A 17,377-nucleotide genomic window follows, 5' to 3' on the forward strand; every position below is an offset into this window, starting at 1 on the left:
ACATCAACTTCCACTCAAATGACCAGGCCAGAAATTCCCAATTCAGCCTAACCCTTGTTTTATCTTGCCCCAGATCATCAATTTCTGCATTCTATCCTCTTGATAATTCTGTCATCCCATTCTCTCTAGACTCACTGTCCTTGTTTGGCACCTCATTCTCTTGCCTAAACTTCTGCAAATGCCTCGTTTCTGGATTTCCTGCTTCTACTCTCTTTCCAGTACATCCTTCATATTGCTATCACAGTTTTTCTTCCATCAACCAAGTCTGACCATGTTATTGCTGTTCAACATGTTTCAATGGCTCCCAGCTGTTAGCAGGTTAATATCTAAACTCCCTAAACCAGGCAGACAAATCCTTGATAATCTGGTTCTTATCTTCCTTTCAGCCTCACCTCCCAATTCACTCTCATCAACACTAAACTTTGTGTTAATTTGAAAAAAGTCCTTATCTGTGCTTGGAATCCTCCCACCCCTCTTCCTGATGTGTCTGGTGAACTACTGCTCATCCTTCAAGTTTCAGCTCAAATACTGCCTTCCCTTGGAAGCCTTTAAATTAGTGGTTCTCAACCTTCCTAATATGGTGGCCCTTTAATACAGTTCCTGTGGGTTGTGACCCACAGGTTGAGAACTGCTGCTTTAAGTAAAGGTGGGCCCCTGATGTCACAACACTCTGCTCATCAAATTGCACCATTAGTGTCTGACTATCTGAATCCTCAGAGATGTGAACCCAGCAAAGACATTAAAAGCACCTAGCAGGATCAAGGAATTCAAGTGAAGAAAGGTAAACAACACGCTTAATACACAAACTGAAAACCATTCACAGTGTTGCAATTTATTTTTATGAGTTCCTTAGTGGTTCCACTGTAATATAGACCTCACAAAATTAACCTCTGAAATCTCAGGTACCCTGATGACATCTCTTACTGGTACGTCTCTAAAGTGCTTTCCACATTGCAGCCTCAGTATTCTTTTTAAAACAGACATCAGGTATCTTTCTCACACCATCCCAAACATACCACATCCTGCTTAAGCCCTTTATGGCTTCTCAATACTCTCAGGTTAAAACACCACTTATCATGATCTATGTGGCCATTTCTTCAACTCCTACCCCACCCTGTCCCACTGTCGTATTGAAGCCACACTGGCCCTTTTCTGGGTTGCTTGTACCTGCCTCCTCTGCACCACTGCAGGGCCTTTGCGTATACTTTTGTTTGGATAATCCTTCCCACCCTGCTTCCCTTGGTCCATCTTAATGCCCAGTGCTGCTTCCTCAGGGTAAGGTTTCCCATCCTTCTGTGTAGATCAAATCCCCCATGAACCTCTCCTCCATAGTGTTTGCCACATTGCATTTTGGTAGTTATGTGATTTGGTTAATGCCTACCTCTCTTAGGGCTGGCTGCTGAGCTCTATGAGAGTAGGAACTGACTCTTTCTTGTTCACTGTTGCATCCTAATACACCCAGTGCCCACATAAATGCATAAAGGAGGAGCTCCATAAATACTCACTGAATGAATGAGTGAATGAATGAAAACCAAGAATAAAAGGACTTTCCCCCCCTCTTTTTACCCTCACCGCTATCCAGCATTTGGGTATGTTCCTTAACAATCTTCCAAAGCGACCTCAGATAAGCTATCTTATTTAATATTAACAATTTACTAGAGTAGAAAGGGCAACCTATGCAGGTGACTTGTCAAATGTTATATGACTAGTAATCAACAATTTGGAACTAGATCTGAACCTTGTCACTTTTTAGACTAGGCCTCTGGCCATTGAACAGGCAAAAAAGGAACCAAAAGATAATGCAGAACTTTAAAGGGAGCATCTGTACAAAGACATGAAATAGAAATATCCAAACAAAATAAAAACACAAAATAAAATTTTTTTTTCATGGAACATGGGTAAAAACTCTAAATCTTATCATTTTAGCATGTACTATTTGGGCTCTGAGGAAGAGTATGCCGCCTTTCTCTGCACAGCAGGGACCAGCTAACATAGTACCTCAATTCTCATTAAAATTTAGATATTCAGAAAGTGTGCATTATCAAGTTGTTGGTGAGAGTCTATTTCTGGACAACTTTTCATCTTTTCCTTAATGAGACTTTTTTTTTTTATAAAGAAACAAGAGAAAAGTTCATCACTTAGTAGATTAAAAGAGTACCTTAAGAGCATCCCTAAACTAGATACACTTGTTCATTCAACATTTTGAAAAGACCTACTATTTAAACGCAATTTATAATTTAAAGAGAACATTTTTAAACGACTTAAGGAAATAATTCAGGGCCTTTATAACATTACACAAAAATATCTTTTAAAATTCTGATCTCATGTAATAAAATGGACAATTAACCGTGAATGTACATGAAAAATTAATCAAATATTTACTGAGATTGATTACACTGAAAGCTCTGTGCCTTCTGTGGGGCTTATCAAAGCAAGTTTTGTCTCTCCACTACCCCACTTAGGTTTAAACTGGTTTTGCCTTGAGTTGTACTCCACCGGGTAGCACTTTCTTTGCGGGGTAACGAGGAGCGGGGGGGGCGGGGGGGGAAGAGAAAGAAAGTATAAAAACACAACCTAGAGGCGAAGATAGTCATGGAGAGGCAACTTCCGTTATCACTTACTGAAGGGAGAACACCTGAAGTCCAGTTAAAGTTAAATAATTTCAGTCATTCAATGGAATGCATGCAGCCTTTAACAACGAATTCCTGTATGTTCCCGTATTTCAATGAACATACATTACTCTGGCAATTAGAAAAATACAACAAATGAACAAGGGCGAGAAAAGCTCGCATTTTGCCTGCCTCGGTAGGTTTTTCTAGAGGTAGGACACGTATGCCAGCTACGACGAGTGTTCAGCGCAATTTGTCTTCGTGTTCACAGCCCCACAGCAAGAGGCAGGACGTGGGGCTCGAAGTGAGCGGCTGACGGTACTGAGGGCTCACTCCCCGCGACGGATAGGGGGCGCCGCGGGCGGCCGAGCTCATCTGTCAGCCCCACGCTCCCAGTTAGTATAACGCGCCTGCGTGCCCAGTCACGTGATGGCGCTCCGCGCAAAGCAGGTTAAAAGTCATGACCGCGGAGAGCGCACGAGCGTCCTGGTGGTCGGTGCGGAGCTCCCTGCGTCCCTTAAGTTGAATTTGACGAGGTCGCTCCACCGTTTACAACCTCTCGACCTGGCTCCATGAACCTAGAGGAACCGCCTAGCGCCCCTCATCGCATACCGCACAGGCGCGCGAAACCGCGTCTTTCAACTGACAATGAAGCCGTAGTCGCGCAGCTTGGCGGCTGTGGGCGAATGGGCGCGTGGCCGGGAGAGGAAGGACGGTTGGGTCAAGCTCCGCCCCGGCTCGCGCTCCTATTGGTGGGGGCTGCCGTTCTGGGCCCACCCCCTAACGGACCTGTCGCTTTGTGACAGGCGGAGGGGCCAGTTCCTGTCGGGCCGGGGGCGGAGTCGGGTTGCTTGAGCTCCGCCCGAACTTCAGGGGGCTCCTCCCCGTGCTCCTCTTGGCGGGGCGGGCGGCGGGCGTGAAAGGGAATGTCATTGCTTCTCAGAGCTGTGGTGCCGCCTCGGTCTGCTCCTTTTCCTTCTCTGGCGCCCTCGTCCCGTCGGCTCTCCCCGCTGCCGCAGCTGCACTGAAGATACGGATGGCTAGTGGGGCGCAGGAGCCATCTGGATTGAGAGAGCGGCAGTCGCTGCCGCTGCTGAGGCGGAGACTCCCAGCCGCCGCCGCCTCCACCCCCTGTCCCCCGGCCTCGCGGCGCTGAGGGCGGGAGCGCGCAGAGCTCTTCCCTCCTCCTCCTTCTCTTCCTCCTCCTCCTCCTCCTCCTCCGGGTCCCCGCCCAGCATCCCTCGCACCAGGCGGCGGCGGAGGAGGAGAGCGAGACCCGCCGCCGGGGCACAACATGGCGGAGCCCTCAGCCCCGGAGAGCAAGCACAAGTCGTCCCTCAACTCGTCCCCTTGGAGCGGCCTCATGGCCCTCGGGAACAGCCGGCAGGGCCACCACGGGGCCGGGGCCCAGTGCGCGCACAAGGCGGCGGGCGGCGCGGCGGCGCCGAAGCCGGCCCCCGCGGGGCTGTCCGGGGGGCTGTCGCAGCCGGCTGGGTGGCAATCGTTGCTCTCCTTCACCATCCTCTTCCTGGCCTGGCTTGCCGGCTTCAGCTCGCGCCTCTTCGCCGTCATCCGCTTCGAAAGCATCATCCACGAGTTCGACCCGTGGTAAGTGCCCCGCCGCCCTTCCCCCGCCCGCGGCCCGCGGGGATCGGGGACCGGCTCTTCTGCCCGCCGCGGCTCTCCTGGACTTGGCCCCGCGCCGCCGCGGAGCCCCGCGCGGGTCCTGGAACTCCGGGCGCGCCCCCTGCCCGTGGGCGAAGTTTGCCCGGAGCAGCCTGACGCTGGGCGTCGGAGTCCGGGAGCGGAACCTTGACCCTCGGCGGGGCAAGTGTGCCGACTGCCAGGAGGGTGGATGCAGCCCCCGGCGCTGGTCGCTGAGTCCGGACCCGCCAGGCTAGGAGCCGGCGGTCGCTCCTCAGCGGACTCGTGGCCGACTTCTCGCCCGCTGCTCTGCGTTCTTTCATTTTTGCGGGCGCGTTTTTTGCTAGTTTGGATGGGATCGGCTAGGGGCTGCCTTTTTGCCGCTGGAGGTGAGTGCAGATGTGCTGGAGCCCTGTCTGCTCAGCCTTGCTTTTTCGCTTTAACTGGTTCTTATTTTGTTTTCGTGATACGAGAAGGGAAAAGGAGAGTGGGTTGATGTAGGAAGGGAAATTATATCCCTGAAAGTGATCTGAAAGCTAGCGACTCTTTATTTATTCAGCTTTCGGTATTTTCAAGAGAGGCTTTCTTTTTAGAGCCCTTACGTGCACACAGCACCTCACAGTTCCACAATCATCTTGGTGCGTTTCAGAGCAAGATCATTACTTTGTTAGCCAAACTGTCACCCTCAGTATGTTATGCACCGTGTCCGAAAGCGTTGCATTAGTTTATTTACTGGTCTCTGCAGGAAGGTTTGTGGATGGAAGAATAGTACCATCGTGATGGGAGCTCTGAGTTACAATACTGAAGTTGCACACAGTAGAAGGAACTGACCTGAATGTTTTAGGAATTATCCCACTCTCAGGAACACTAGTCTCTTTAGACACTGTAGGGGTATATGAGTTATCTAGATAGGAAGATTGCTCTAACTTTTGTCCTAACTTAGCCACCTTAAGTTTTTTTCCATCTGAGAGAATGTTTTAAAAAAAAAAAAAAACTAATTTAATTCATTTGTTAACCTGTCGACCTTGAGTTAATCTCACTTGCTTACAGTTAGACCTAATTAAGCTTTAGGATATTTGTTTTATCATTTGAAATAAAAAGAGAATTTCCTTGAGGATTATTAAATGTATAGATTATAAATGTTTTAGGAGGGCACGTTGCCTGTATATTAAAATACCAGATTTAAGTTTTGCTGTTCAGAAGAGAAAAATTTATAATGCAACATGTATTGAACACCAAAAGAGCCCACTCATGGAGAATTCAATTTTAGTTAAACAGTTAATCTCTGTGACATTCTTCTATGATGTTTTGGGGCCATTTTAGAAGTTTTGATTTTTTTCTAACATTAGTTAAAAACTTTGTTAACATGGAATCACAGAAGAAAATATATTAGCATGATCTAGGAGCTTAAAAATATCTGCGAAAACATATTAACTAGACACAATATTAGGTAATCTTAGCTTTGAAACACGTAAGCAAATTAAATGAAAATGAAATTGGAACCAGGAACTGAAAACTGGTAGTATATACTAAACAATGTGAAAAGAGAAAGTTCTGTCTTTTCAGATTAAAGCACCAGAAGTGCATGGTTGACCAAACATATCAGGTAATGAAAAGCAAGAATAAATTATCCAGACAGTAATACTTTTACAAAGGGAAGGCTAAATACTCTTTAATAATAACTGGGGATGAAATTAAGGTTGCAGAAAAATTCACAACTGGATAATAAAATTATTTTTGTTATTTTCCCCTTACTTTGAAGGAAGTTCAAAAATTTGCATCAAGTCAGCCAAAGATCACTACTGAAGTTGAATAATATAATTATGAAAAAGGCTTATTGGGTTTGCTTCGCAGATAACAGATGAAGTGGTTAATTTGGGGGGGGGAGTGTGACTAAGAATTAAAAGTCGATTTCTTTCTCCAGTTTCAAGAGTATGCTTGGAGAGCACAACTTTTTCTTTTGTGCACATGAAAATCTGTCTCACTTCTATTTTTCTATCTATGAAAAAACGTTTCTGACACGTCTTTTAGCTAAATCTGTACCATTTTGAATTAACGTATATATACTAAAAGTGTATTCATCTCTTCAGTCTCAAAGAGCTACTTAATTTAGGTATTCTGCTTACAGTTATAGTTTTGATATTTACTTAAATATTTATGCTTATAATAGATAATTCTTAGTAGTAAAGAGATTTATATAATAAAGGAGTTGTCCCTATACCTTATTGTGAATGGAGATTTGTCAATATGCATCTAATATAATGTCCAATTCAAGTGACTTAAAAAATCAGGTTTCATACAAAAAAGTATCTTGTTTGCCTACTTTTATTTTTCTTTCATATTGTTTAAGATCTCTAGTAGTATTTAGATATCTTATTCATCCTTATGTAATTTTTATAATCATTCTTGTTGGAAAAAATTTAAGAGGGGGAGGATGTGTAGATTGCCTGCCATTACTTTGGTTTTTAAAGCAGTTTTCCTTCAGAGCTACTAAAAGTATCAATATTAACTGGTCTGTAGTCCAATACTCTAGTGTTAAACGAGCTTGGGTGTTTAGATTACCATCATATCCATGCTGTGATGACATGAACCTTTAATAATATTTAAATGCTACTCTCAGTATCTGTAGCCACAAAAATTATTCTGACTTGATCACACCTTCTCTGATCCTTTTTCTCCAGCTCTGTCACTGACTTTATTTCTGAAATCTTTTCAGAAAAGGTTTACTTTATTTGAGTTATTTCTATAAATTTTACAATAGTTCTTAAATTGTGTAATATTCAAGTTAGCTGCCCAAAGTGACCTGTCAGAGTTATACTAATTTTTTAAATTTGTCACTCAAGTTAATTTATAAATCTTACTGGTTATAAAGAATGATATATAATACCAAATAGTATTTGTTTATTGAAGTACACTGCACTTTTTTAGAGATTAGCAACATTTTTGCTGACAGTCACCTCTTCCCTTTGGTAATTTTCTTCTCTACCAGCAGAGTTGATCAGATATCAGGAAGCAGTTTGGGAATATGTTTGTTGTCTGTGCTTGCCAAATTTTGGTTGAGCAACTAGTTTTAACAGCACCTTTATCTTTTGCTATGGAGCAAAATTGTAGTTGCTATTTGTTTTTGTAGTATAGTTATAATTATTAATACTTTTGCATTGTATTAGGTGCCATTTTCATAACCATTATCTTGTGAAATTGTGGTAGCTTTTCCCACAGAAGCAATGTAAAAAACCTCCCTTTGTAAGGAGAGCTTGTTCTTTTCTCTGCTTTTTTTTTTTTTGGTAGGGCAGAAAGTTGCAGATTAGAGTTGAAATCTGGAATGCAATTTTTCCACAGAAACTATGGTATAAATAGGTTAATTAGTACAAACATGTTTTCAAAGGAGTGATAAACCTTTGGAACATAAGCTGTTTGTAAATTGGGGACTACTTCCTGTACTTTGAGGTCTCCATGTTTTTCTTCACTTTACAGATGACAAAAAGAGGCTATTGACCTCAGTTCTGAAGAAGACAAAATGGGTAACAAAACCAATTTTAGAACACAAACGTCCCCAAATCTTAAAAAGTCACTTTGACTGTGGGATCATTAGCAACAGCAGTCCAGCTGCACTTCAGAACAGGTATACTGTCACTGGTTTCATTTAATTAAATTTTTTTCTAGCTTTTCTTTTTGAGATGATTTTAAATTACAAGTACACATGGGGGGATTTTCTGGGAGTGGCTTGCACTGCTGGACTGGATGATGGGATTGGATCTGCTCCATTTCTGGTAAGTGTGGTAGCACCCATAGGTACTAATCATGAATTTTATGAGGTATATACTAGGTCCTGGGGTAGTTAGGATCTGTCATGAAAGACCTTGGGACTTTTTCTTTCCCTTTAAGTTTTCATATCTTGAGGGCTAACTTGGGTTGGATTGCATGCTCCTTAATGCCACGAATAGTTTACATAAAGACAACATTAGTTGTAGACCAAACATTTGAAACTCAAAATAAGGATTTTATGATGGACTCTGACTCAGTTGTTACGATTGTAGGTAACTTTCTAGCTTTTCTGTACCTAATCCTCCATGTTTATGCTCAGTAAGTTTTAAGTATATGTATATGAGAAATGTTAAAATTTATCTTCATTACTTTACCTTAGCATTTGTCCATGCACACATGGCTCTCAGAAATAAAGAACGGAAAGGTTAATATTATTCTCAAGTGTGTAAATCACATTTTTCCCCTCAATTTGTTTCCTATGAAAACATAATCTTATAAAATGACAATATTGTGGTTAAGTTATAAAGCCCCCACAATTTAATACATCCATTGCCAAATTATATTATGGAAATTTTTAAACATGCAGGAAAATTGAAAGCATTTTATAGTGAACACTTGTATATTTACCACCTAGCTTCTGCAATTAATATTCTAGTTTGCTTTTTCATAGCTTTCTATCTGCCCATTACTACTTTTAAATCCTGCTGGTAGACAGAGTGTGTTGCTTACTGCAGTATGAAGAACGGTATATTGGTTCTTCAACTCCTTGATAAAGTGGATCTCTTATTTCTAGAGAGCATTTAGTTTCTATAATACTTGGATATGATGTATGTAAATACTATTTCTGTATCCTCAGTTTGACTAGAAGTTAGGATCAGATTTCATCATTCTAATTTTTGGTTAGTAACTTAACCTGAGTGCATTTTTAAGGCAGTAATGCCTTAGCTTAGTCTGTTAAATGACTTGACTTTGCTAAATCCACTTTCTCAGTAGAAACTCTGAAGTAATTAGAAGAGTATCACTTGGTTTTACTAGACTTAATTTATATGGAACTTCTAAATTCTTTTGAATTATTAGCATCTTTTTTTTTGGTAGGTCAGGCCATAGTCTTTGCCATGTTTCATCCGATGTAATGGTTTAATGTGATTATAAAAGTGGCTGCTGTTTGGTCCCTATAATAAATAGAAAGATTAAACGCATTATTTTAAGATATTATAGGATCCACAAATATACCATATAGGCCAAATGATTACTTTTGAAAAGGAAAAATATTGTAAATAGTTAACTTGCTGCTCTGTCTTCACCTCTCTGCTTTGCCTGATTGTGATGGATACTTTTCGTTTTTAAACCACTAACTCTTCTGAGAAGGCTTCTGTTTACTCAGCACACCTACTTCTGACAATGAATAATTTCCAGGAATTTAGAAATTGATGGAAAGCAGCAATACTGTAGGATTAAAAAATGAAGAGTATGTTAGAAGGTAGGGATTAGTGTTGGGACAAATAGCAGCACTTGCCCTAGAGGCTTCCATGTTTTAGATAAATGTAGGTTAATCAGCATTTGTAGGCACGCCAGGAAGTATAACCACTACTTAGAATTTTTATATCCTTAACAAGCTGTGGTATATGCATACCATGGAATACTATTCAGCCATTAAAAAAAAATGGAGACTTTACATCCTTCGTATTAACCTGGATGGAAGTGGAAGACATTATTCTTAGTAAAGCATCACAAGAATGGAGAAGCATGAATCCTATGTACTCAATTTTGATATGAGGACAATTAATGACAATTAAGGTTATGGGGGGGAAGCAGAAAGAGGGAAGGAGGGAGGGGGGTGGGGCCTTGGTGTGTGTCACACTTTATGGGGGCAAGACATGATTGCAAGAGGGACTTTACCTAACAATTGCAATCAGTGTAACCTGGCCTATTGTACCTTCAATGAATCCCCAACAATAAAAAAAATAAAATAAAAAGAATTTTTATATCCTTGGAAAAATGCTTTCACAGTTTCAAATGAAAAACTTGTAAACATATTTTGAAATATAACCTATATATAAGTTGGTGAATGCCTTTATGTTGTTCAAGGTTGTATGTGTGAATTAGTGAATCTCTAAAGAACTAACAACCATTGAGCTAGTTAAATTGATCATTATCATTTGACCATTTTTCTTTCTAAGGAATTTAGTATTGTAGGATAATTTTAATGTATATTCTAAATGATAGTAGATGCTTAGCTTTTACAGTATTATATAAGCCAATGCTATCTTAAAATTGAGGAGGTAAGGTAACACCTTTTCTTTTAATAGACAAAAGATATTTCAATTTACTATTCCCCAAAGGGATTGAAGAACATAGGTCTACCTGACTGCAAAGTCTGTTCTTTTTACATCACCCTCTGCCTTTGAGGCAGACTTAAATGAAAATGTCCTCCATTTAATTTATGTTTTTTAATCAGCTGTCTTGATTTAAGTCTTAACAAATTGGCCTATCAAAACGCCTAGTCGCAATCCCAGCTCTAGCTAGGTTTACTAGTTGGATGATAGTTGATTACTTTGTTTTGATGTAAGTAATAGGGAAGAGTTGATGATCATTTTAACTTTTTAACCTGACGGACTAGGGAATTTTCAGAAACAGGGTTTTTAAGGGAGTAGCTGAATGAGAGGAAAAGATTGAATGTAATTGTTGTTTTCATTTAGATTTATTTTTTGTGTAAAATGTTTACTGTAATGAGACTGGAAGTATTAAGCCATTCTAGTTAAGAGACATCTAACCTTTCAGAGTAGACCAAAAATTCTGTAACTCAAAGGTTTTTTTGAGTATATGTTGTCTGCCTCTTTCTGTTTTCTGGATAAGCTGAGGACCCAAAGGAATGAAATACCTTTTTGTAAAGTGGTACAGTTATAGCTTGGCTAGTTTCTTCTCCATTTTCTTTGCTCTAGAAAGGAGTATTTTGAGAGGTTGAAAATTGTTACTTCAGAAATGAAGGGAAGTTACTTTCTGCTACTCTAAATTGACAATATTGGAAATGTTAACAATTCAAGCTTAGATAGGAGAACAAAATAGAACTTTTGTGTGAAGTTTTACTTCTTTGGAATTAGTGATTTAATAGTTTAAGTTTTAAAATTATATTCTTTCTTTTGCTCATTCTTATTGAAAGGGAAATGTTATTGGTTAAAGAAATTTTGTTTCTATTAATAAAGTGTTAAAGTATTGATGGTAAGTTGATAAGTCAGTAATGTTAGTTGATCAAGTCAATAATGTTTCTTTTCATGCCTTTACAGGTTTATTAGTTCTGAGGTAGTTGAAGATTTTTCTCACCTGTGCAGAGTGAGGAGCCTTTCTTTTCTTGGGCAATATCTTTCCAACCTACAAAAGACTGGAAGTGAATGTTTTTTAAACTTGCAGTATTGGCACTTTCTCTATTTCTCTTATCTCTTTCATTGATGAGTAATGTTGCAGCATATGGGATAGATAGATATAAATACTAGCAATGAAGATGAAAGATTTATGTCCACATCTTAAAAAATTAAAATGGATGCAGTAATTCATAATTAATTTCTAATGTTCCAATATATGCACAGTCTAAATTGTTACTGGCCAGATTTGTCTTAAGAAGAACATAAGCCAAATGGATGAAATGGAGAAGAGAATCAGAGGATCATGACTAGAAACTCACTTGTAACCACTGTACCTATTATATGTTTACTTCATGTCTATTCCTTTTTTTTTAAAGATAGAGTCTTACTCTGTTGGTCAGGTTAGAGTAAAGTGGTGTTGTCATAGCTCACTGCAACTTCAAACTCCTGGGCTTAAGCAATCCTCCTGCCTCAGCTTCTCAAGAACTGGGACCAGGTGTGCACCACCATGCCAGGCTAGTTTTTTGTACTTTTTTGTAGAGGTGGGTGGTTGTTATGTTGCTGAGGCTTGTCTTAAATTCTTAGTCCAAGTGATCCTCCTACCTCAGCCTCCCAAAGTGCTAAGATTATAAGTATGAGCTACTATGCCCAGCTAACTTCATGGCTGTTCTTAAAAACACCAGAAACTCCTATAAAGTAGTCTTATCACCCTATCTGAGAAGGTTTTATTATTAAAGTAAATTATTATACCACCTTTCTTGTGTAATCCACATAAAAAATAATGGAATGCAGAATTATTACAAGGCACACTCTGTATGTAATCTCTGAGATACGTCTTTGAAAATTAAGTCTTAAATGTTTATATAAACAAGAGCAAAGAAATGTGTTCTGCCAAAGGCTTTTATTATGGGAGAAGAGATGTTTAGTTTCAGTGTTTAAAACAGTTTTCTTTTATGGTGAAATATAAGACATCCTGAAAAGTATACTCAAGTATAGAGTAGAGTATGACCCTCATGTGACTATCATGCAGATCAAGATCACTGCGACCCCCTCAGAAGCCCTGGTGTGTGGTTTCTCAGACCCCTAACTCCCAACTTTTAGAATGATCAAATCCTTTCTTCTTCTCAGAGACTGATACTCTGTGTACATTGCTGAATAATTTAGTTTTGCCTATTTTTAAACTTTAGATAAATGGAATTGAAGCTTATGTGTCTTGCTCTTTTTTTGGGGGGGGGGCTCAGCATTGTTTTTAAGATTCATCTTTGTTGATTAAAGGGAGAGGTAATAAGTATCAGCAATAATTTAAACAAGCATCTTGTCCACCTCAGAAGGTTACTCTTTCTTTCATAGATGGAAGTGCCTGTAGTAAAGGGAAGGAGAAAGCATCCTTTTCTCCATTTGAGATTTAAAAAAAATAAAAACTCAAAAGTGGACCTCTTGAGCTGGAGTCATCTTTTTCTTTAAGGTAACCCTGACAACCTTAAGGTACTAACTAGCAGAGAAAGTCAGTCTTTCAGCAGATTAAACACTAAATATAAGGAAGTGGGTGAGAGAGGAGAGCCGTCACTATTTTGCAAGAGACTTAATGACAATGAGATAAATGCAAAATTACTACTAAATAGTAAACTATTGCTTTTGTCAACTATTGTTCTTTTTTTCTTTTGAGACAGGGTCTCACCGTGTCACCCTCTGTAGAGTACCATAGTGTCACAGCTCACAGCAACCTCAAGTTCTTGGACTTAAGCCATTCTCTTGCCTCAGCCTCCCAAGTGGCTGGGACTACAGGAGCCCACCACAATGCCTGGTTATTGTTGTTGTTGTTGTTGTAGTTGTCATTGTTTAGCAGGCCTGGGCCAGATTTGACCCACCAGTGCCCTAACTGCAGAGCTATGGTCACCAAGCCTATTGTTCATTTTAAAGAATGTACTTATTAAAACTGACCCAAGGAAAGGAATGGTTAGTGTTTCTTGAAAGAAGGAAAGAGAATACTGAAAGGGGGTCTGAGCTGAGGGAATTTAAGAAAACCCTAAGAATGGACTGTTTGATGCATTGGTATTTTGTAGAGGATTATCAGTACTAGGTTATGTATATGTTCTATTTGTTTGTGTAGATATGGGATCGTGAACATCTTGCATTTCTTTTATATTTTCCATGTTGCTTTCTTCTTCCAGACTTTCATGGATGTTACTCCCCCCCATTTATTTCCCTTATTGATTTAGTATCAACCCATTATCAATTCTATTATCAGGAAAAATGGAAATGATATTATTAGTAAGATCCTTTGGAAGTGGTATTATTAGTAAGATCCTTTCAGAAACTGTCCTCCAGAGGATCAAAGTTTAATTCAAACAGTGGCAAAGAAAAGGTTATGAGTCTTTCTTTTTGTAGAAAGTTGATATATTGGGGTATGAGAATTTTACATGATGTGTTAGCAAATGTTTTAGGATATTGGAAACATGATTTATCTTATAAGCTTTTGTTTTAATTACAAAGTAGTTCTTGAAATAGTAAACATGAATACTCTAATGCATTTTTATTTATTGGTCAAATGATTTTGATCAAATTTAATGGTATTTTTCTGCTGTGTATTAGTTTGAAACTCATGCTACTTGATAATGGTTTGTTTTTACAAACAAATAATGGACTATATCATATTCTTTGTTAGTTGAAGAAAAACTTAAATATAGGAGTGCCTGTCTTCAAACTCAGTATAGTCAGCCAGTATTTCTACAGAATTCAAACTTAAAATTTAAACAGAGTATCTTAAGGAAGCTGTACATACATGTACTACCTCCTGTCTTCACAAAAATCCCATGTAGTAGGGATTTGAGAGCCAGAGAGTATTGAAGTAGGCTCTGTTTGGATAATAGTCCAACTAAATGATTTAAGCTATTTTAACACCTCTATTGTCTCCCATTTATGAATTCTCTAAGTGGAGATGCTTTTCTGAGAGTGCCGGAGACTTATCAAATTGGTAAGATAACTGCTGTTTTGGTGATTTGGATCTTCATGCTCATTTTCCCTATTAATGGTAATAATAATTTATTATTATTATGGTTATGTAGAGACACATACAAACAAAAGGTCCTTTAAGGCAACATCTTTTCTAATTTAACTAGATTATCCTACATAGTACTAGGTACATGGTGAATATTTAATATTAAGACAGATCTTTTATCCTTGATGATAACCACATTTTATGTTTTGGTGATGATAGTAATGGTATGGCAAGTCTCTTTTTTGATAAATTTTAAATTTGTGGTGTCAGTAAAATCACATGTGGAGTGAACATCATCTCACTTTCAATAAAAGTATCATTTCAATCTATTAGGAGAAGGAAAGAGTTGATAATGAAAAAAAGAAGGTAATACTCACAGAAAAAATGATCTATATGAGCATCCTTGATTGCTATCAGAAGTTGGGAGATGAATGGCTACGTGAATACCTTAGGAAGAACCTTCAGGGAGATTTTAGTTTCATGAGTATTTTATTTCTTCCAAGTACAGATTAACTCTTAGAGAGTTTTGTCTGAAGTGTTAACTTACTAGTTGAAGAACAGTGAATAAGAGAAGACTAGTTAATATCTGAAAACCGTATGAATTATAAACATTTCATTCTTTTTTGAGATGATAAGTGAAAAAATGTTGACAGTAGATGTAAAATTCACAAGATGATAAATGAAAAAAATGTTGACAGTAGATATAAAATTCACAAGATGATAAATGAAAAAAAAGTTGACAGTAGATGTAAAATTCACAAGAACAATTAGTTTGTATTTGAACTTGAGAAATACATCCTGATGTGGAGAAATAGCAAGAATTCAAATTATCACTATGAAATTAAGATACAGGCATTAGTTAGAATATACTAAAATCATGGAAATGATAATTTGGGTGGGGTTGGATTAATGATCCATTTGGTTTCATGGCTCCTGGTTTAACTTTATGATTATAGTTAATTGCTGTGCAAATTAAGCAACACTTCAGGAAGCCATCATAGCTCTGACAGATCTCATTTAAACTTTCCCATAGAGGTAAAGGATACTAAATAAAAATACTCATAAGGATTGAAATAAGTTACTTGTTTTCATTAAAGTGTCTTTGCAATGATATTAGTTTTGTCTGAGTCTGATTACTGGGAAGATCATTGAAGACTGTATGTCTTGGAGTTAAATAAGCCAATGCATCATGTAAAAAGTCTTTATTTTCTTTTACTGTGAATTGAGTCCTTACAAAATGACTGGTCACCTTGTTATTATACAGTCATGTCATGTAATAATAGCAATAATCCTGTGAGTCCTAAAATGATATGCTATAGTGATCTCACAAGATGTTTTTGCTTAAAAATCGCCTTAAAAACTTTATCCATTATATGCCTCTTAAATATATAGGGATCAGAGTTTGTTGAATATATTGACACTTAAAATGTTGTATATTTTCTTAATTTTTAAAATTTAATAAACCTACTTCCTGGAAGTTTAATTTCAGTCCCAAGATCATTTTTACTCTAGACTATAACTAAGGAAAGGCTTTTATTTTAATATGCTAAACAGCTTTCTGGCTTTTGAAGGAACAGAATAATGAAACTATGTGAGTTAGATGAAATAAATCTAATCCTAAAAATTGTGTAAAGGCCAGTCATGTTCAAAGTAGAAAAATGAGCTTGAGGAGCAACTAAAATCTTTTAAAATAAAGGTATTTTTGGAAGGTTGTTAAAATGAGTCAGTTACTTCATTAAAGAGGAAGATCTTTTTTCTTGTTTAAAGATACTTTATTTTGGTTGCTAAAATAATTTACTACACTTCAATAAAGTGTCTAATATAAATATTTTATATAAAATAAGAGATTTTCCTTTTGAAATAAAAGGCAATTTTTATTATACAAGTATTAGATGTTATAACTGTAAGACAGTTATAACTGTTGAACACGAATCAACATAATGTTGATTTTTTTTTTTATAAAGTGAAGTATATTTAAAATGCAACTTGCATATAAAATGGATGCAGTATTCAGAGTGTGTATATACATTTTAAGAAAGGGAAAAAACTACTAAAATTGTAATAGTATATGCCAATAATAAAAGATGAATACCAATCACATTGACCACCTCTTTTAATTGCAGAGATCAAATGTGCCTTGAGTATTACAAATTTAGTACAGTTTTTTCCTTTCTAAAAATGTGCATACATTGTTTTTGACATCCTGTATAATGATGAAACTTAATGATAAACACCTGTGAACCTTGTACTCAACTACAGAATTAGAACGTTAACTAATTTCACATCTGTTTGTGTTCCTTCTCTAACTTCTCCCCTTGGTTTTCCTTTTAGATCTAGGAAAGCATTTTCCTGAGTTTTGTTTAATATTTTTGTTGCCATATTAAAAAAAAAAAAACAACAAACCTTATATCTGTAAACAGTGTATTGCTAAGTTTTGGAGCTAAAAGAATGGTATTATCCTATTTATACTATTTGACTTTCATTTATACATTTGCTAGTTGTAACATACTACCCCCAAACAGGACTGTATTATTGTAGACACTGTAGACACACTCAGCCGTGGCTTTTGGCTCCTCCCGTGACTACTTGGCACCTGGGGTCCCAGAAAGAGATTCCAAGAGGGAGGAAGCTGGCAGGCTAACTGAGGAAGGGTTAGGCTTGGGATGGATGCAGCATCATTTCCACTATATTTTGTTGTTTGAAGTACATGCAGGCCTAACTCAAGTGTCAAAAGAGATGTGTGTAGGGCTTGGGGCAGAATTGTTTAGGGCCATTTTTAAAAACTCATAGCCCATAATGTGTTTATCACTTTTATCTTCCATTAAGTATCTGTTCATGTCTTTGCCCAATTTTTAAGTTGTCCAATTTAAAATTGGGTTATTTTGTCTTTTACTTACTGATTTAGCAGGAGGAGGTCTTATATACATCTATTTTAGATACATTGTTGTAAATATCTTCTTCCAGTTTGTGGCGTGTTGGTCCTGAAAGGAATCTTGTGAGAT

The 17,377-nt window shown here is 38.0% G+C and overlaps 1 protein-coding gene across 1 annotated transcript in view; it reads left to right on the forward strand.

Moving 5' to 3' along the window:
* Positions 1-3,540: 3,540 nt before the first annotated feature.
* Positions 3,541-17,377, forward strand: part of STT3B (STT3 oligosaccharyltransferase complex catalytic subunit B) — a 133,510-nt gene continuing 119,673 nt past the window's right edge. Inside the window, exon 1 of the mRNA XM_053599334.1 lies at positions 3,541-4,217. Within this exon, the coding sequence (XP_053455309.1) occupies positions 3,904-4,217 (314 nt within the window). The 5' untranslated portion in view covers positions 3,541-3,903. The remainder of the gene's footprint in view (positions 4,218-17,377) is intronic.

The sequence above is a fragment of the Nycticebus coucang genome, chromosome 8 (assembly GCF_027406575.1).
Source record: "Nycticebus coucang isolate mNycCou1 chromosome 8, mNycCou1.pri, whole genome shotgun sequence".
NCBI lineage: Eukaryota > Metazoa > Chordata > Mammalia > Primates > Lorisidae > Nycticebus > Nycticebus coucang.